General features: G+C 41.6%; 2 protein-coding genes across 2 annotated transcripts; both read left to right on the forward strand.

The window, feature by feature from the left end:
* The first annotated feature begins 1,113 nt into the window (after positions 1 to 1,113).
* tnfrsf11a (tumor necrosis factor receptor superfamily, member 11a, NFKB activator) lies at positions 1,114 to 15,131 on the forward strand. Its single transcript, XM_073488539.1, has 10 exons — positions 1,114 to 1,430; positions 6,098 to 6,176; positions 6,614 to 6,739; positions 7,759 to 7,905; positions 7,994 to 8,084; positions 8,482 to 8,561; positions 8,745 to 8,852; positions 9,686 to 9,735; positions 9,895 to 10,837; positions 14,681 to 15,131. Exons 1-10 carry the CDS (start codon positions 1,356 to 1,358, stop codon positions 14,962 to 14,964), a joined length of 1,983 nt encoding a protein of 660 aa, XP_073344640.1. The 5' UTR covers positions 1,114 to 1,355; the 3' UTR covers positions 14,965 to 15,131.
* Positions 15,132 to 18,383: 3,252 nt separating this feature from the next.
* Positions 18,384 to 21,099, forward strand: LOC141014505 (retinol dehydrogenase 11). Its single transcript, XM_073488324.1, has 7 exons — positions 18,384 to 18,397; positions 18,877 to 18,992; positions 19,258 to 19,413; positions 19,504 to 19,608; positions 19,918 to 20,127; positions 20,692 to 20,884; positions 20,997 to 21,099. The coding sequence occupies exons 1-7, from the start codon at positions 18,384 to 18,386 to the stop codon at positions 21,097 to 21,099; spliced, it is 897 nt and encodes a 298-aa protein (XP_073344425.1).
* Positions 21,100 to 21,572: the final 473 nt, after the last annotated feature.

Below are 21,572 nucleotides of genomic sequence, written 5' to 3' on the forward strand. Positions count from 1 at the left end.
GCAGCGAGAAACACGCTAAAACCCAACGTATCGACTTCTTTGGACTGCTGATGAAGAAATGAAGAATTTTTTTTAGGTTCCTTGAGTAGTTGTGATGTCACAAATCATGCTTGTAGGCCTTTAAAAATCAAATTTTAACGAGCACACAAACTTTCCACTTTCAGCAGCTCAATGTGAAAACAACCTTCTCGTGTCAAACCCCACACATATAATTCTACACGGTGACGCTCAAACACTCAACGGTAGGAACAAGAAGAAGACATTTTTGCCTGGAGGGGGGGCAACAATGAGTGCTGCACATAAACACAATGTTGTCTCATTTTTCTTTTTTCCCATCGAGGAATAATTGCATCTCTTTTTTTTCCATTGTTCAACTCTCCTCTGTCGTGCCAATCCGCCCTGTTTTATCCATCCTTGGCCTACACATGCAACTTAATATTTGCATAACTGTCACCTTGAAGAGAACATATTCTCCTCTCGCAGACCTTCCCTCTGATGACTTGCCAAGGTAGGCTGGGTCCATGCAAATTCAGAGGGAAACACACCCAGTACTTTTTCTCTGACTTTCTATCTGCCTTGGCAGCAGAGAAGGGCTGTTTCCTGGAGGCAATCTCTTTTACTGTTTCAAATACATGCCTTTTGTAGACTGCAGGAATGGCCCTGGCAGTTCCAGGACCCACGCTCCAGGAACTAGGCTAGGGCCGCCCACTCACCTCCATGATGAAATGCAGGAAGGCATATCTATGAAAGTGACCACATACTTTGCTTCCAGTGTGAGAGGTCAGATAATTGAATCCATCTCTGTCATGAGGTCATGACTCATCTTGTTTGGATAATCACATGAAAATTCTACTCGACAAACTGTCTGGTTATCACAGAAACATGTTGTGACAGCACACCTCTAATTCCCATTTATAAATCTTCATATTGCCTCACAGACAGGCACACTTTAACTGTCTGAGACACTCATTCATTCAGAGAGGAGGGGGGGGGATCAGAGCAGAGGAGGCAGGAGAGAGAGGTGGGATGAACTTTTTTCTCCACACATGACAACGTGGTAGAGTTCCCTCCCTCCCTCCCTCCCTCCCTCCTTCAGTCAGTCAGTCAGTTTTTACAAGCTGTTGCATGCAGCCCTCTCCACAACGCGTGGGTGAAAGCAGAAGGAAGATGAGAGGAGAAGAGAGGTGGGGAACTGCAGCTGCCTAACCCGGGAATGAAGGCGCAAGAATGCGCTGTGAGACGGTGTGGAGGAACCGCCACAGTTACGCACACAAGAAGAAGTGATTCTCGGTGTTAAGAGTCTTGGCTAAGACAGAAAAGTTTGCCTCAGAAGTAGACTTCACTAAGCTGCAGAGATGAGACCGAACTTTTCTACAAGTTGGATAGTCCGAGGCTGGATAACGTGCGTCCTCGTCGGCTTTTACGCACAGGTAAAACACACATCTGGTGTTAAAACGAGGGTTAAAAATGTACTGATACAATCAATTTAAAAGTCAAACGAGTTGATGATTACTTTGTGATGCTTTGTCAACGGTGCACTACGTTTTAAGGGCTGTCATTGGCAATTTAAAACACTGAGACAGAGAGTCAGGATGGTTTGTTTTTCTTGAGTTGTTGGACAAGAAGATATGTAACTAAAAACCAGAATAAGTGTCATCACATCGGATGATTTGTATGCACGGGTCAGAGAGGAAAGAGAGGGAGGGGTTGCATTTCTTCGCCCGGACACTGACTGGAAACAGTTGTGTTTGGGTCGAGTCCACCTCCCCTGTTCTGACCGCAAAAACGCCGCTGGCAGCTGGATGCAGCTTCTCCCCTCACCAGCGTTCTCTCCTGATTCCAGAGGGGACCGGCGCGGGCCAAACGGCTCATCAGGAAGCTCATTAGCTGCGCCAGAGGAGAGGTTTCCAAAGTGAGGAGCAGGGGGTGCTGCAGGGAGTCGGACTAAAAAAATAAAAGTGTGATTGTTCCATGCTTTACTGTTACTATCACATAAGGCTGTATGTAGTTAAGTACATGCATGACTTTTTTGTGGGAACTTTTTTTTGTGCCAGTGGCATAAATCAAAGACACTGATAAAATCATTATAATAACTACTCTCAGCTGATCCTCTGCCACAGTTTCACTCAAGGAACAAAAAGTGAATGGCCCCTATCATGTTGTCCATGTTTGTTGTTTAGTCCAAGCAGCTAACTCTGTCCAGGTGAGTAGTTTATAAGCTGTGGTTGTAGTGGTGGGACTGCTGGGCACCAGTGATCTATCACTGCCTGTTGCCTGCATTACCGTAAACCAGCATCGTTATGACTTTGACTGGAACAGACGCTCTTTCTTTCTTTCTTCCCTGTTTTTCTTCTCTGCCTCTCCAAAATATGTTGCTATGAGATAATGCTGAGGGAGGGCACTGCATCATGTTGAGATCCAGAGTGGTAATGGCACAGAAGGGGGGAAAAAATAAAAAATGTTTTTCTCAAGTCACATTTGTTTCATGCCTGGAAAACGAGTCACCACGTTGAAGGAAAACAGAAAGTTTTCATGTACGTTTTAAGGTGACACTGCAAACCTTTGGCTTTGGTTTTGTTCTCACCGTGGTCTTGCCATCACTGACTCACAATATCCCGAAAGAATTCCCCTTCATTTTCTTGGTTTTCAACCGCTTCATCCAATCTCTTCCAAATTCATTTCAAACTGTCTGTGCGACATTGTGCAATACAAGATTACTTCAAGATGTTGAGAGCATAAAAAAGTCAGGATGTCATGAACAGGGCTTTGGTGGATTAATTTACTTGCCTCCCCTCATAGCTTCTGAACTTGTTATTGGTCCGCTTCTCTTGCCATCCATGCATTCATGCAGCTGTATCTGTCTGTTATTCACCCATCCATCCACCTACTGTCGGATCAGTGTTGTGTCTACCTCAGTTTGAGCAACAACAGGACATTGCTTCAGGGCTTGCAGATCCAAATTTAATTTGACTGCACAGACAACAGAGACATTATCTTGATAGATGAAGCATGAAGCCATGTATGATTAGATTATGATTGTTTTAAGGCCTTTAGTACGTCTCTAACATACCTCTCTGGCTCAGTTAAAAACAATTAGCACAGATAAGAGATGTCTCAGGACTTCTTTTGCAACCTTTTTGCAGTATCTGCTTTCCTCTGGCATTGAGTCGACTTTCATAGTTTGCAATTGTTTTTGTTCACAGACTGTTGGCTGTCTTTGCTGATTTCCCAGCTCTTCTTCCTCTTTAAGCCACTCTTCCTGTTCCAATTCTAAAATATGTCAGTTCATGTGCACCAGCGGATTTCTTTCCCTGGAAAAACTTACAGCGCTTGTCATTTGATACCAAGTTTGTATTGACTGATAGCGAGAATATCACAATCCCTTTTTTGTAAGATAAGACATTTGGAAAGCTTGCAAATATATGCAAACTGTGTTTTATCTTACTCAAGTTTTTAGTTGCTCATGTGGTTAAAGTTGTGAAAGCACTTATCAGGGAGTGTAATTTTGACAGTTCAAAATGTCCAGATTTGTGCAGGTGTCACTTCAAAGCATTTGGATTTATGGCTTTTAAAGAATTAATCACAGGTGCAAACACTGTACAGAGGTTGGATTGTGCTTTTATAGCACCTTATCACGGATGGCTGAAACCTCTGGAGGCCTAAAAGTCACACCGTGCTTCTCTTGGCTCTGTGCCGGCGGCTGCTGCGGCCGTTATGCAAATTCTCTAGCTTTCTGACAGCAAATGGAATGCACTCTGCCCACACTCACCCTACCAGTAAAGGATTTGTAAAAGGTAAACAAAACCTCTCAGGAAAAGGTGATAATAAAAAAAGGGGGAGCGGTTACTGAATATCACTGGAGCAACAGGAAACTTTATGCCCCTTTTGTCTCCTTTCTCAATTCAATCCATCTGACTATGCCCACACTTCCCTCTCCATTTTCTCTCGAACAGAAGTGTTCATATGAATCCATACAGCAGATAAAGTTAGTTTTGAGGTTGGATGTTCTGACTCGACCGTTATGATAACCTATAATCATATAGGGTGGATCAGCTCTTTTCCTCTTCCTCATATATTTAGTGAGTCAAAACATACTGCCTCACGTTAACTGAGACCCAATGTTTAGATGTGGCGGTAACAAAAATACAATTCCCAGCATTCCTTTGGCTTCCTGCGCACTCTGGCCCAGTTGTCCAGATTGACCGCCACTGGCTCTACAGCTGTGCCTCCACATCTATCTCTAACTACAGTTTGAACTTCTTAGCATGGGAACCTTTCCTACTTCTGCCGCTCCTGTCTGCTGCAGCACATGGTCCTCGTTAGCACTGCGGTGCATGCTATGAGAGCTGTGCATCATTATCCCTCTGGTTAGATTATAAAACAAAGACTGGCTGATGTGTGAGGGGCTGAGTAGAGCTAATTAAATGCTTGGCAGTGTTCATGTTGTAGCCTGAGGCTGGGCAGACACTGAGACTTAACAGAGTTTAAAACGTGGAGGTGTGAGAAAGAAAACAACATGGGAGAAGAGGAGAGGATGTGAAAGACAATAAAAGAGTTATGTGCTGTTATTTTTTTTGTAGAGCCCGACCAATTTTGGGGCCAGTACAGATATTAGGAAGTAAAAAACACTTCTAATATTGATAGGTTATATTTTCATATCGCCACATATCAGACAACGTATACACCAATATATCTGTGGTAGGCCAAAATCGACCAGTAACATCAGTCGGGCTCTATTTTTTTAATTTAAACTAATATTACTGTGCATATTTTTAATCTTATGCCAAGAAAAACAAGAATTCAACGGTTCCTCCAGGTATGTATTTTGGTGAGAAACGGTATTTAAAACAGGAAACCAAAAATTTAAAATATCTGTTGTGAGTTACAGTCAGACAGATGCACTACAGAACAGAAAAGACAGCTGCTGTTAATGAGTACACTGACGTCCAGGATGGATTGGTCACATTTCTTGTAAATGGGCTTGTGCAACAGCATCTTTAATGTAGAAATCACAGCTTTTAGATTTCAACTGTCAGAAGGGCTGAATGACAAAAAGTGGGTGGTTGGTCCGAGGTCAGAGTGCAGGCAGGCCTATAGGTTGTATTTTTCTACATTTATATATAGACACTGTGGCTTTGGCACAGTTTCTGTCATAACAGCCAGATTCTCTAATTCAGCAATGTGGCGAGGAGTTTACCAGCCCCTAATTTGGGGTGGCTGGAGGGTGTGTTCAGTATGTATATATGTGTGTGTGTGTGTGTGTGTGTGTGTGTGTGTGTGTGTGTGTGTGTGTGTGTGTGTGTGTGTGTGTGTGTGTGTGTGTGAGAGTGTGTGTGTGTGTGAGAGAGAGAGAGAGAGAGAGAGAGAGAGAGAGAGAGAGAGAGAGAGAGAGAGAGAGAGGCTTACCTTTGAGGCCTTTTTACTAGAGTTCCCAGTATTTTATAGTTTAAAACACACGCAGATGTTTCATGGTTCACCTCCATGTTTCCTTCTAACGAGAGCTCTGAGGATCCGTGCTAATGCTATGGACTAAAGAAGACCTTTAGAGATGAACTTGGTATTTATCTCATCGCTCACATTTTATTCTCATCAGTTATTGACTGATGATTATCACTCGTGGGGACCAGGAGACTATCTGCAGCAAGGGTTTATACATTTCAAGCTAACTGGAGTTGCACCAGTTCAACTTGGTTCTTCTTACGTAACTGGGTACCATTCAGGTTTGGTTTACTGGTTTGGAGACTGTACAGTCCAGTGCTGTGGTCAGGTGCTTCTGAGAGTGCGGAAAGATTTCCTGGGCATGTCTTGGAAAAGTTTTAATCATCCTCTTCCTCTCATTACTCATCTCAAAATATCACATGTGGATTTGAAAGATAAAGTAAAGAAGGATTGCCATAGAAAACCGACATTCATTAGGGAAAGTTGTAAAGCACTGGTGGAAAATGGATGTTATTGATCAAGGAAGTCTTAATAGAACTCAGTTTAGAAAGAGTGATACTTCTTTTGGCATATTATCTCTTAAATTTGTGTTGTACAACTGACTCGTTCACACAAAATAACAGCAAACTAATTTTATCTCTATCTCTCTATTTCTTAGAATGTGGTCTCCAAATCTCTCCCATGTGATGAAACACATTACGAAATAAACTCCAGATGCTGCAAAAAGTGTGAACCAGGTAATAAAACACACACACACACACACACACACACACACACACACACACACACACACACAGTGACACACACTTATACACCAGAAAGCGGTGTGAACATATTGCATGTTTGGTTTACTCAATGAAAGCAGCATGAATAGATTTCCATTCACGAAGATCCTAAATCAAAAGAAGGATGTTTAAAAAGGGAACATTTGGCTTATAATGGTTCAGAAATACACAACCACACATATACACGCACAATTTACTGTGACATTTGATCCACTAGAAATATCCACTTTGTTAAAAGAGGAAAAGGACTCTAATTTAGTCAATTTCCTTCTTCTTTTCTCTTTTTCCATTAGGTTCTTAGTGGTTACTGTGATTATGCACGGGTTGTTAAATCCATCTGTCTTTCTTCTTACCCCTCCCTCTCTCTCTCTCCCTTTCTATTCTGTTAGGCTTCCGTGTGTATACTCACTGCACTGATTCCCATCCGACTAAATGTATCAAATGTAGTCGTGGTGAATACCAGCCCGGCTGGACTGAAGAGATGCGCTGTATCCAGCAGAAGTTCTGTGACCCAGGTGAGTACCCGGAGCTCGAACAAGGACTTCAAAATCCTGAATAAACATTTAAAGGTTTAGCTACTTATGGCTTAACAATGTAAGTGTTTAAATATGAGATTTTCAATCCCTGTTTACCTACAATGGAGAACAAATACCAAAGATCTTTTAATATAAAGCTCTGTAGTACAACAATAACATACTGCATCAACGATTACCAAGATTAAAGGAGACATCCTGCAGCACTGTGTTCCCCCTCCATCCAAAACACTCTGTTTTAGCTCCTGTCTCTTTAAGGCTCGTCTCCTGAATACCCAGCCTGCTCTGATTGGTCAGCTCACACATGCCTGAGACAGCACCGCTAACAACAACAGAGCAGCTGTGCAAAATCAATTCTTACGAGCGAACCGAGCGCTAGGCATAAATTATTCAAATGTGTGACATGGTGAGGTAGTGTGATGTCACAAAGTCACTTAATTAAAGACTACTGACGAGGCGTTTCAGGAGAAGTGTTTTCTGTGGGAGAGAGCAGCTTCGGTTGGTACGGACTTTGATCTTTTTAACTTTCAAGGTCAAGAACAAGAACCTATAAAACACTGAGGGAAATAAAAAATAAAATGAAAAAGCATAATAGGTCTCCTTGAAGACAACACCTCTGATACAGTCTCAGCGAAAGTTAAACCAGAGTGGTTTGGAAAAGTATTTTATTGTCATGCTTTTGTATTGATTTTGGACTTTTCATTCGAACAAAGCTCTGATCATGACAAAAATGTTTCTGTGTCTCATTTTGAGGAAGGGAAGTGTCTTCCAGGAAAATGTCTCACAGACTGAAAATATGAAAATGTAATTGCATCAATTTGCATTATTATAAGGATAACTCAAATTCTTTGTAACAAAGCCAATTCCTAACTCTACACAAGCCGCAACACAGATAGAGATTCAGCCTGTGGGTTGGGGTTTTAGATGCACCACACATTATCATTCCTTTCAATGATTTGGATCGACCTCTGCATTGAAATGCTCATCGCTCTGACCTGCAGGGAAGGGTTTTATGCCAAGGCCTGAAAACCCAGTGGCAGAGGAGCCGTGCCGCTGTGATGCCGGCCTCCAGTGCTATCCCATCAACTGTGAGTTCTGTGAGAGGATACCCACCTGCAGTGCTGGATATGGACTGGAGATGGACCCTGGTGAGACATACTAGAGTAAAATAAAAATTAAACAATTACAGCGGAGTGTCACTTACATACAAACTACAATGGATGTTGTTAATTGCAGATTCTACCAATGGAAGGAAGATCTGTGTTGAATGTAAGAAAGGCTTCTTCTCTGCGGTCAACAGTGCTGGACAATGCAAACCATGGACTAAGTAAGTGTACATATGAAGACACGCAAGGTTGTTAGCCTGGAATCTTTTAATGTTGTGAGGAGGGAAATGGGTGGTTTGGATAGTTGTTCTCCACCACACCACCAGCCAGCTGTCATGAGTAATACTCACACCACTTCCCCTGAAACCCGGACCAGACACCAGCCTCCACTGCTGGCCGGATCTGTAATGATGATGATGACGATGGAGAGACAGAGAGAGAATTTTGTTTTCCTCGACCATCTGTCTGTCCTTCGTCATTGCAGGTCCATCTGTAAAGTGGGGCGGGTTGGTTGGTAAATTATAGAGAAAGAGAAATAAATAAAAAATAAAACATGCAGTGTGTCAACGTGTACAGATATTCCTCTTTACTCTGTGTTTCTGTGATTTCATCTTCTAGTTGTAAGGCTGAGGGCAGGAGTGAAACACAGCCCGGCAGCGCTCAGGCTGATGCAGTGTGTGGACCATCTGTCTCACCTGGTAAGACACAGCATGGACACATTCACTGCAGGCCACACAAAGCCAATTTAAAGTAGCGGCTGGTGGTCTGATTTATTGTATCTTTGCAAGATATTTGTAATTTTTTTATATCATTAGGCGACATTTATGACTTACAGTAGATGTAGAGTAGAAAAGTAAGCTCTGAACTCCTCTTTCTTACAGGTCCAGCACCCTCCTGGGTTATAGTTTCAGTGCTGTCAGTCATCACCGTTCTGTGTCTCCTCATCCTGCTCCTCTTCTGCTACAAGGACAAACTGAAATTACTCTCTGGTAGGTCTCACAGTCAGCGTGCAAGTCCAAGGCAACATGCACACCACTTATTTTATATCGTTTTGGTGTTTTTGGGAATCAAAACTACTGTAATTATGCTTTTGCAATGCATGGTGGGTAATTATTTTGAATATTACCGTAAGCTGTTGTGAATTTGAATTTTAGCTCAATCTGAAGCAACCATAAAAAAAGTTAAAACTGTAATTAGGGTACAGCGCTATACAGTCATTTAGCAGGAAAAAAACTGTAGTTTTACACAAGGGTTCACATGCTAACATGCTAAAAGGCTAACAGGTCTACAAGGGGTCCAACAAGGTACACATGCTAACAACAAGCAAACATTGTGCACAGGCTAACATGGTATACAGGCTAACATGCTAACATACTAACAAAAGGACTAACAGGCCTACAAGTGGTCCAACAAGTTATACATGCTGACAAGCTAACTGTAAATTTACTGTAAGTATGTATATTTATAACAATTACAGAAGCTTATGACAGTATTGTAATTTAGTTTTACATCAAAGTACTGTAGAAACACTATATATTCCTGTGATTTCCATCTTTATTACTGTGACATAGATAATTACAATATACTACTGTGAATTTACCGCCACTATTAGCCAGTAATTTACTGCAAAATTACAGTAATGATTTTTACAGTGAGGTTCCTTATGAATGTCGACATTTCGGTCTCAAAGTCCTTTTTTAAGACATGAAAAATAAGTGATAGTATTGATAGTATTCAAAGTGTTTACCTGCCTCCTTGTCAATAAGACTTCTGCTCCTGAATTTATTCAGTATTAAGGTACAATAAATTGTTTTTTTTCTAGTGAATCTGCGGTCCTGTGTCCAGAATCTGAAGAGAACTAGGATACAACAGGTAAAGTGCGATTTAAGTGAAAAAGCAATGCAAATACACTAGAAGTAATCCCATAAACCTACTAGATTGATCATGAAATATATGATAGGTTGAAAACATTTGAGCAAATGCTGCCCTTGAGAAATAACAGTTATCGTGTCTTTGTTTCTGCCATTTTAGGAGACCCTGGCCCCTCTTTACCACAGTGGAGCCGGAGGAGGAGGTCCTGGAGGCCCCAAATGTACACCGTGTGAAACGAGTAAACTCATCTGTCAAGCACCACACAGTCCAGCTGATGAGACCACATGTACCTTCCCCATCACTGTTCCCGATGTCAAGGTGTCGCTGCCCCTCACAGATGAAGAAGGGACAAAGGGGAAGACACAGATGGAGGCTCAGAGTGAAGGGTCTGGAGAACCTGAGGAGGTGTCAGAAGATGAAGAGGTCGCGAGTGTGTCTCCTCTTTTGGCAGGTTCTTGTGTGTGCATCATTCCCGTCCGCGAGCCCCTGGAAGTAGGGGAGAATGAGGACTGTAGCCAGGCAGTCAGCCCCGGGACTCCAGGAACCTGCTCGTGTGGAGGGCTTGATGGAGATGAAAGTGGCAAAGAGGAGAAAAGTGAGAGTGTAAGGTCAGACAATGGTGGAGAAAAGGGGAATGGAAATCGAGACAGGATGGTTTCGTCCAAGTGTGAGACAGGTGTTACATCACTTGTCTCTCTTTCTCCTCCACTCCTCCACACCTCCGCTGCAATCCCTCCATCAAGTCCACATCCTGAACTCTGCCTGCCGTTGTCTCAGGCTCAGGTGAGGCCGGAGTTCAAACCTCACCTGACTGACAGGCCACTGGTAAAACAGGAGGAATTATACAGGCTGACGAGCACAGACTCCACCTCAACAGATAATAGTACAACCTTCACGATGACCTCGGTTAGTCCCTTGATGACTTCCTCATCTGTTGAAGATCTCTACCGGGACAAGCCGGCTGAGGCCTCGAGCCCGGAGCAAGGCCAGGGACTTTCCTGGGGGGACAGCAAGGGAAACAAGCTCTCTTCTGTGGAGTCAGGGCTGGAGTGCACACCTGAGAGCCTCCATAGTCAGCTGGCTGAACCAACTCTTACCTCAGGTAGATGAAAACGTAAAAACTCCATGAATTTTAAGATAATTTGTATCGAAGACCATTTCTGCCAGAAAAAAGGATGAAAACGAGGAAATCCAAAAATACTTGTGACAATATTATTTAAAGGTATGAAATGGGAAGTCAAAATTGTGAGATAATGAGTCAGAATTATGACTTTTAAACTTCAAAGAATGACACACAAGGTTTTACCATAGATAGTCACCTTAGTATGACTCGCTAAAAGTCAAAATTACGAGATACAAAGTAAAACTATATATAATAATGATAATGATAATAATTACGGAAGCCCTAAAGGGCCATGCATTCATACATTTTATTTCCTCCGTTTTCCCGTGATAACGAGTTAATTTCATTTGTTTTCTCGAGATCTCAAGTTATTATCTCGAAATAACAACTGCCGTTTTTCCCGAGATAACAAAACTTTGTTTTCCCGAGATAACGATATAATTAATTCGAGATCTCGAGATAATGATTGTGATATGATAGGCCTGAGATTATGGAGACGCCCGGGACCTCGTAGCTGGTCAGCTATGCAGTTAACAACGACATCAGGCTCACTTAGATTGCGCCGCCGATATAGCTGAAGCCTTCAAACCGTCTTTTTAGATCACGTACACTAATGTGTATATTATCTGTAATAGCAAGGCATAATGCTATTTCAGCCTGTGTCAGGCCTTGATTGAAAAGATATGCGATGTGGTGATCGATATGCTCCTGCTCCTCTGACATTGCTACACGGAATGATGTTTCCTGCAATGATTTAATATACTACACTATTGTTTTGTTTTCTCAAGATCTCGAATTAATTATATCGTTATCTCGGGAAAACAAAGTTTCGTTATCTCGAGATCTCGAGAAAATTATCCCATTATCTCGGGAAAACAGCAGTTGTTATTTCGAGATAATAACTCGAGATCTCGAGATAACAAATGAAATTAACTCGTTATCGCAGGAAAACTGAGGAAATAAAATGTATGAATGCATGGCCCTTTAGGGCTTCCGTAAATAATAATAATTATAATAATAATACATTTTTTGACCTCAAGTCATACTTCAAAGTTTTTAAATTTGTCTCACTATCTCAAAATTACGACATAATTTTTCATAATGTCGACTTACAAATCAATATTTTTTTATTATTATTTTATTTTGAAGTTATGACACCTATGATATACGTTTGTTTTTCATTTTGTTTTTGTTTTTCATTTAAAAATAAAAAGTCTGACTTATTGTATATTTATTTTTACTTGGAAAGTCCACCTCATCAGTCCGATTCATCATCTCATAATTTTCACGTTGTATTACCATCATTGTTTTATATTTTTACGATCACAGAACTTTTCCTCTCCATTCATTTGATCTTCCATACATCTGTGGATAGATTCCCAGAGGGTATTTATTGCTGTCTTGGGGCAATACAAAAAATTGCTATGGAGCTGGATATTTCCTGAATCTTTGGTATGACCACTCAACAGTGTCAATTAAAGCTGAATGCACAGCGGTAGTGTGCTACAGGGATAATGGCTCATTACAGAGACTGTGGGAGCACAGTTGTCTTTGCCAGGTGGATTCTGTGTTCTTTGTTTGTGTAGGCAGTCACCACTGTATTGCCACAGGGTCAGAGCCATACGCGATTTGATGGACTACATAGCAGCATTCCCTTTCCGCAAAATAGGTGGGACTAGCCACCAAGAATAACAGAATGAAATATATGTTGGTTTTAATGGAAAGTTTTACTGCCACATGGTTCAACTTCTATTGTTCTCACCAGGAACTTAACACACTGCCAAAGAGAAAAATCTCCGGGAAACGTATTTATTGTGACCCAAACAATGAGCGGTTATGGTGAGTTATAAAAGCAGTATTATCAGAACAGTCTGAGCGGGACAGTGGTTAGCTCAAACTGGGGTATTATTAGGTGAACAAAACTTCTGACACAGGATTGGTTTCAGCATAAGAATAAGAAGTTTGGGTGATTGTTTCCAAGAAATATGTTTTTATTAAAGCCAGAATTGATAGCTGGAGCCCAAATTTTAGGGGGACCACACAGGGAGCAGGAATAAGATACGTGAGTGTTTGAGGAGCTAGTGAACCACCAGAACCGCACTCTAACATAGTGTTGTGTGTTTGTGTGTCAGTGTGAACTGTGCCATCTACAAAGCTCCTGTTTACCCAGAGTTCCAAAGGGTTGCGCAAAGTGACCACAGCTTTAACTGAAGCAAGATGTGCGCGGCTTGAGTAATACTTTTATAACCCTGCCCACCCAACAAAAACACACACACACACGCACACAAACTTGTGAGGCACATTTTTTTTTACTCTCACTGATGACTGGGTACTTTAATTGCACGCCTGCCAGCCTGACACGAACAACATTTCCCATCATGCAGTAATGACAGGGGTTCCCGCACTTGCTATTTATAGGTCAAGCGAGGGTCAGAGGTTTCACCTGTCCACCTGAAATATTTTTAAACCTAAGGTCTCGCACTGAAGCTGTCTAGCATCACGGTAATCCGTTGGCCACTGCAACAGTTTGTTCAAGTAATGACCCTGATATATTTTTCCGGTCAAGGAATTAAAACCCGGCAGCAGTCCAGGTAAAACAAGCACAAGAACTGTGCACAATTGTGGTTTTCAGCTTTAGTCTTCGGTTCAAAACCCCTGTCAGTGGACTGTATTGCTGCAATTGTTTGGGCATCCAGAAAAATCAGCTCAGTATTAAGAAAGGATAAACAGAAGAACCCAAGCAGATTCCATCGAGCTTTGTTTTCAAAGTTGCGGTGAAATGACATACTTGCAAGCTAGACCTCTCAGACTGGTATTCCGGGAAAAGGCTCTCAGCTGGGGAACACAGAGACACACTCTCTGGGAGTGTATGATTGTGTTTGTCTGTCCTTGCAACTTTATAGGGCTATTTGTGCTTTTCACTGTATGTGTGTATGTGTAGGAGTAAAAGTGTCTGCTAGAGCCTGTTTGCTTACACTTACTGTGATCGTGTGCGTGTGCGCGCACACATGTGTGAATAGATGAAGCATGAGCTGTGAGTCACGGAGGGTCGGCCGGTCCTGTCTGCTGGAAAGTCAGACAGGAGGCTGGGTAAAATAGGAACCAGAGGCTTAATGTGGTGAATAGTGGCTTACAGAAGAACAACAGACATTTTTCTTTCATACACGAACAATACATGGATGAAATAATTCTGATGTAGATTTCACATTGTAGATGTACAAGATAAACCATGGAAAGTTCTCCTTTGGTTAGAAAGAGTTGAACAACACTTTTTTAGCATTTATTCAGCCACGACTGTAAAACCGTAAACCCTGACAAATGGCTTGTTTTCAGAGGTCTTGAGTTTCTCACGCTAAAAAGTGCTGGACACTGAAACAAATAAGGCAGAGAGGATATGATATGGCGGTCTATGTAGCTGCGGCCTCTCTGTGGTCTTTCTGCAAGGTCATTACACCCACTGTCCATTTGTCATCTGAGGTTAGCCAAGATATAGTCCCCTCTCTTCACTTGCATCATGGATAGAGGAAGCTCTATTTGCGTGTGTGTAGGGGGAAATTTTGAGGCAGTGTCTCAAACAACCATGCAATATATGTTTATATACATATTTCAACACATTTTACAATGAGGTGTCACTGCACTTGTCATTTCCTGGTTGGAAATGTTGATCCATTTGTCACACCAGCCCACTTGTGGCTAAAAGTGTAGGCATTCTAAGAAAAATGTACATACCAGGTAAATTGTAACCATAAATGGCGTCCCATTTCTTTCCTTGTTGCCACTCATGTGACCTTTCTTTAACTTATCACAATCTTTTCCTTTCAGGTCAGGTGTCCGGGAACCACAACACCACCTTCATCTCTAGCGGTCAGGTGATGAACTTCAGCGGCGATGTCATCGTCGTCTACGTCAGCCAGACGTCTTTAGGCAGCGACGGGACAGGCCAGGACGACGCCTTCGGGAGCCCCGTCCAGGAAGAGGCCAACGAGACAGCCCCGTTTTTCCAGAGCTGCCCGAGGTCTCAAGGGGACTCCGTTTCCCACAGCACCTTGCAAGACGAGACACTGCCAGTCCAGGAAGTGATGGAGAAGCGGCCGCTGCGCAAGTGAAAAGCAACCGATGGCTGTTTATCTGTCAGTGCAATGATCATCTCCATCAGTTAGACGTCACAAAAATGCCCTCTGATCATATCTGTCGTTTTTTTTCTCCACCTGATATATCTTGGCTCCCAATGAAATCACAAATAACAAGAAAATAAAACACATTTTGTCTTCCATACCAGCGTTCCATGAACAATGAAAGGAAGGTTTTTAACTTAATGATGGAATGTAATCTTTCCTATTTTATACATTAGTTACTGAATCTTGTCTCAGGCATCTCTTAAGTGCCTTTTCTTCATTTTCCAGTGGAACGCTGCTGGCTTTTTTGAATGGAAACTCCCTTCATTCCAGACAGTGATGGGGAATTTTGTTGGGAATTGGATGTGGAACGAGAGTTCAGACTGGACGAACTTCATGTTTTTACTATTGTATTAAAACTGCAGCCAGGTATCGATCGAATCTCCCACCATCCATCATTGAATAGTCTGGGTTAATTCTGTACTATCCTGGTTTTTAATCCTTAATTGGACATTTGGATGATTTCATGAGCTCCCTTGCACAACAAAACATCCACTGTGTGGAAATAATTGTGTTTGCTCTCTCAGCTTCAAGCCAAAGTAAATATTTCTATGGTAGAAAAGTTAATCGATTTGCTACATTAAAATCTGGCAGGGTAAATTCAAAGTTTGTTAAAAAATAAAACAATTGTGATGAATTTTAAACATTTCACTGAGTGAATTTCCCTTTCTTGTGGCTTTCAGGGTTTAACAAAAGCTATTTTACAAGGGAGACAATCAGTTTGGGTACGATGCTTGTTTATTCTGTATGTAGACTTTTTTATTCTCTTCTCATTGCACCACGAGTGCAGTTTGTGTCTAAGAAAAAATGCTGTGCATTTGATAAGCTATTTTAATACTGGTTTGTGTTGTTCCACGATGTTTTAATGTGCAAGCCTTAATGAAGAAAGGTTAAATGTCAGCCTGTTTATATTTAGTTTTAATTAATTTTCACAAAGTAGATTGTTTACGTATTGTTTCAGAAGATGCATATGTGATCAATGTTTGTATATATTTCAAAAGGAGCTTGATCTTTCTGTGACAATAAGAATGAATATTCTCTTTGTGTCTTCTCTCAGTTGATTTGTGGATGTGTTGAGCGGAGCCATTAACAGCAGGCAAACACTCACACTCAAGGAGTTAAAAGGGACTGTTCAATTACAACCTCATATGTATGCAGCCTTTCAATAACTATGTACATATCAATCACACAATTGCAATGAATGACTGAAAGAATATTTTGATTAAAATTAAATATGTTTTGCATCTAATCCTTTCAGGGATGGCTGCCATCCTGCATTCTGTGGTTTCTCTATGTCAACTCCGCTATTCTGGGATCGACAAATTACAATGAACTAGTCATTTATCTCCCCAAGATGATCTATAATCTTTGTGAAGCAATGCTAATTACACATGTGGCAAGGCCGCTTTGTCTTGGTCCCTGTGTTGACAGACAGACAGACAGACAGGCAGCCTTTCATCAGGCCTGGGGATGGCGAGCAGCTGTGAGGAGAAACTAATCTAGCAGTCAGACCAGCTAGCGTCACAGCGAGACCACATGAGAGGAGCTGGCAGCACTCATTTAGGCCTGGTTTGGGTCAGCAGGAGTATGTTTATAAATGTGTGTGTGTGTGTGTGTGCATGTGTGTAAGTGTGCATCTTGTCTCAGCTTATTTTATGGTTGTTTGGGAAAACAGGAAGTTATGACTGGCTTTCACATGGTTTACATGAGACTTGGCTGGCCGGGCCAACACAGAACCTGACTGTAGATTGAAATGATTTCGCCCCCCCCCCAACCTTCCACGTGTGACAAAACAGTCTCTCCATTGACTGACGATATGTAGGAAGTTGTGACAGTGCACCCCCTAGTGGTCACTGTACCTGAGGATGGCATTTAAAGACAAGGCATGGCTCTGTTGGTCACATTTTTTATAAGTGGGGCGTTAAAACAAGCTGATGCAAACATATGACCCATTTACCACCACACACTCAATTTTTAAAGGTGCACTATGCAGTTTTGGCAAAGAAATTTTAATCAGACAAACTCTCTTTGTTTACAAACTGACCTTAAAGAACAACGCAGTTCATATTGTTTCACTTTATTGATATTTGGCGGACCCTGCCACCTTTCTAGCTTCAAACAGTGTTCTGGGGACCTGAGTTTGTATTATCACCTCATTAATATTGTAAATATCAAAATTCTGACTTTTAATTTCTTCTCCAAGACTACATAGTGCCCCTTTAAATGATAATAAAATAAAAGGAAAGGAGAGGAGGGGAGTCATTATCACCCCGATCTACAGTTAGGATAACAGTCTTACATGGAGCGAGGTGACAGCTGAGACCTTCCTGTGGAAAGCACCAGAAAATCCACATCGGTGAAATGCTGAAATTACAGTAAGCTCACCTGTGGATCCAGCTTCTCGATTTCACCCGCAGCGACTCTTTTGCACCGACACTTATATATAAGATTAGTTAGATTTTCCCAATAGTCATTTTTTTCTTCATCAGATGCAGTGTCTAGTTACCTCACAGATAATGACTCTGCATGCAGGACATATGAGGAGCTTAGAAATATGATGAATTGCTTAAAATAATTAGAGTAATGTAATGTCCCTTTAAACCTTAAAATGCTGCTTAAAGGTTAAAGGGGCAAATTCAAACTCAGAATTCTAATATTTACAATATTAATGAGGTAATGACTGAATTAACTTTTTCCATAACTGAATAAACAAGCTGTTCTCTGAGGGAAATAAGGTCCCCAGAACACTGCTTGAAGCTGGAAAGGTGGCAGGGTCCGCCACATATAAACAAAGTAAAACAAATTGTGTTGTCCGTCATTGTCAGTTTGTTTATTCAGTTTATTCAGTTGTAAAAACAAAGAGAGTTTGTTTATTTAGTTTGTTTCTGCATAAAAAAATCAGTCAATGAAGATCTAAAAATGTCTTCCCCAAAACTTCACGGTGCACCTTTAATGTATCGACATAAGAAACGAGACACCGATGATTCTCATAATGGTAATTTTGGGGAAGAGGACGGAAAAGCTAGATAAAAAAAGAAAAAAAAAACTGGTGTAAGATACAGTCTGCTCAGTCAATAGTCAGGGTAAATTAAGACAAATAGACAAATAGCTCTCTGTTACTCGGGCTTATGAAGCAGTTCCCTTTTTGAAATTCTGTCCGATGGATTAGTTACAATAACCTTGAACAGAGGAGGGATTTGTATCTAATTATGACTTCCAAGTGCTCTGGAATCATTTCACAAGAAAATCTCTCCATCTGGGTCATTTGTTTGGAGTCTTGAGACATCGGTGGTGAAATAAGGAGCTACTCAAACTTTAGGATATTACAATTTTTGTCATAAAGTAAAGAAATGCAAGCACTCAGGTAAGAAATTCCCTGCATAGAATATCACTGGCTGTAAAAAAAAAAAGAGAAGATAAAAGTAGAATCACCTCTTTTGAAAAATGTTTTTTAACTAGTTCAGTGGAATTTTAGCTGACCGTATTTAAGCCGATGTTGTTTTATCCACCCTGAATTGGATGGAGGTTGTTGCTTCATCTCAGTTTAGACAAACCCTGAAATGTTGAGTGCTTTTTCCAAGTCAGTTCAAAGCCTGTGACGTTTAACTTAACATTTTGATGACTGTGGTTCCTGGCATTCACTGTTTTGCCTCAGGTGGTAAACCTCACCCACCTTGTAATTTAGTTATAGTAAGGTTAAACAAACATGTCACACAAACAGTCATTTATTCCCTTTATTTTTCTTGCAAAGTTTTTTTTTTTTTCTTCCTGTTGACAGTGAAAACTCAATTCCGAGATCCACCTTAATCATTTACAGTATCATCTTCATACCTCACTCTTCAGGTCTCTGTTTCTCCCCAAGTGGTCCTCAGACCTGCATCTGGACGGGAAGACAGCTATAGTAACAGGGGCCAACGTTGGAATAGGCAAAGAGACGGCTAAAGATCTGGCCGGCAGAGGCAAGCAAACAGAGCTAAAGAGAGTTAAATGATGACTTATAGACTCTTTGTATTTTTTTAAATATTCATTCTTGCTCTGGGGCTCAGAGTGCCTGGGTGGAAAACATTTTAAGCTGCAAGAATAACAACTCTAATGAGGTGGCTCAAATATTAAACTGCTGAAATACAAATGTTTAAGCTCAGCAGCACCTTACCTTGCTCAAATTTCAACATGAATCCACATGCACACACACAGTCACCACTAAGAGGTATCAAATTTCCGTAGGCGCACGGGTGATTTTGGCGTGCAGAGACATGGCGAAGGGAGAGCAGGCTGCTCGTGACATCATGAGGGAGGTGAGGGGAGCCAAGGTAGTCGCCAGGCAACTGGATCTGGCTGACACCAAATCGATCTGCCATTTCGCTGAGAATATCTACAACAGTGGGTTGCACGCACACACACACACACACACATATACAGTGTACATTTTTCATGAGGACTGTTATGCAGGTAACATATTTTGTCTTGCAGCTGAGAAGGCTCTTCACTACCTGGTCAACAATGCAGGTGTGGCTATGTGCCCGTATGGAACAACAGTGGATGGATATGAGATGCAGTTTGGAGTCAATCACTTGGGTACGAGATTAAAATATCCAGGAAATACACCAGTTTTGGGGGAGATTGTCCCTGTGTTTAGTTGATTGAATTCTGTGGGCCATGTAATGATTAAAATGAATTTGCAGTTGCCCTCACTACTTTTCATTTCATGGAACATTAGCATGCAACAAATTATCGAGCAGCTGTTTTTTAGTGCCTCTGCTCTCATTGAGCAAATCTCTAGAGCCTTTGTGTTTTTATTAATATATTTCCTTTTGTGTCTCATTTCCTCCTGCTCTAAACTCCCATGTCTTTCCTTCTACTTCCACCCGCTCTCTCCCCCTCCAGGTCATTTCTTCCTGACCTTTCTGTTACTGGACTTGCTGAAGCACTCGGCCCCATCCCGGGTCATCAACTTGTCATCGATGGCTCACGCCCTGGGCAAGATCCAGTTTGATGACCTGAGCAGTGAGAAAGACTACCACCCCATCCGGGCCTACGCGCAAAGCAAGCTGGCCAACATCCTGTTTACCAGAGAGCTGGCCAAAAGGACTGAGGGTAGGGTGTCTGTGTGTGTGTGTGTGTTCATTTACGACACAGTCTATGCATCATGTACTGTATGTTTGTCTTTATGTCTCTTTCTGTGCCTCTTTGTCTCACTCTCTGTGCGTACAAAATCGATCTGCATCTCTTGCCAGTGTGAGAGTCTCATGCCTGAACCACAACTGCTCTGGGCAAGAAGCAGAGCAAGGAGAAACATGTTGGTCGAAAACACTTGACGAATGAATCATTGCTCCACGGATCACACCTTGTTTGCCGTTCTCACCATTAAGATAATTATGTGTCAAGGTTTTATCACGTTGTACCAAACTCTATATGAACTGTGTGCCTATGTAAAAGTTAGGGATGATTGTGCCATGGATCCTGAAAGTGATCTGATGTGTTTTGCATTCTGTAACCAGTGTTTGACTCGAATTAGGTTGCTTTCATGGGTTTTCTTTCTATCAGACTGAACAAAACAATATTAGAAGACAAAATCCGACCTATTTTGAGCGGTTCACATACGCAACTCATTTGAGAGAAAGGTCTGTCCCTAAATACTGTACATCCCTTTGCCTACAGTTCTAGGTGTGATGGCTTACTCTGTGGACCCTGGCTTTGTGAACACTGAAATAACAAGGCACCTGATGCGCCCTATTGGGGAGCTTGTCAAGACCTTCGGTTTTCTGATCAAGAGCCCAGCAGAGGGAGCCCACACCAGCATCTACTGCATCGTCACTCCTGAGAACCAGATGCTCACCGGAGGATACTACAAGTCAGTTTGAAGTGCTGTTGAAGTCTCACAATCAGCTTAAAACTAAAAGACGACTACAGTGTTGCATGTGCAAAAGAACTAACTACTCCATCTTTTTTTTTTTCCCTTACAGGGATTGTGCCATTGCAACGACCTCCAGGGCAGGTCAGGACGACGGCAGCGCCTTAAAGCTGTGGGCTGTGAGCTGCCGCCTGCTCGGCATCCGCTGGAGATAAACGTACACACTTAAACAGGCTCTCCTACACGTGCTATTAAGCCATATTCATGAGCACTACAAATATTATGCTGCTATGTTTAGTGAATGCTTACAATGTCATGTATGTGATAGATTAAAAAAAGTATGTCAATAGGATAAGAATACAATCTACTTGTTGTAGCGTTTGGCTGGTAAAACTCAAGTTTCATGAAATCTGACTTGCAAAAAGGTTGCAGAAAGAAATGGTAATAGATGCAGCTAATAAAATGATCACTGATCTTCCAAACTGCTGATTGTTCTCGTGTGTTTTATTTTTTGATTCACTGAAAAAGCAAGCTGGCATAATCAGCATGAGAGTATTTAAATTGCATTTTCTAATCTTCAGGAAATATATGGCAAGAGTATGTTTTTTGGTAACACTTGGTGCACAAAGGCACAAATCATATACTTAAGTAAAGCTAAGCTAATGCATGACTCATGATGATTAGCTGA

This window comes from Pagrus major, chromosome 19 (assembly GCF_040436345.1).
Source record: "Pagrus major chromosome 19, Pma_NU_1.0".
In the NCBI taxonomy this organism is placed as follows: domain Eukaryota; kingdom Metazoa; phylum Chordata; class Actinopteri; order Spariformes; family Sparidae; genus Pagrus; species Pagrus major.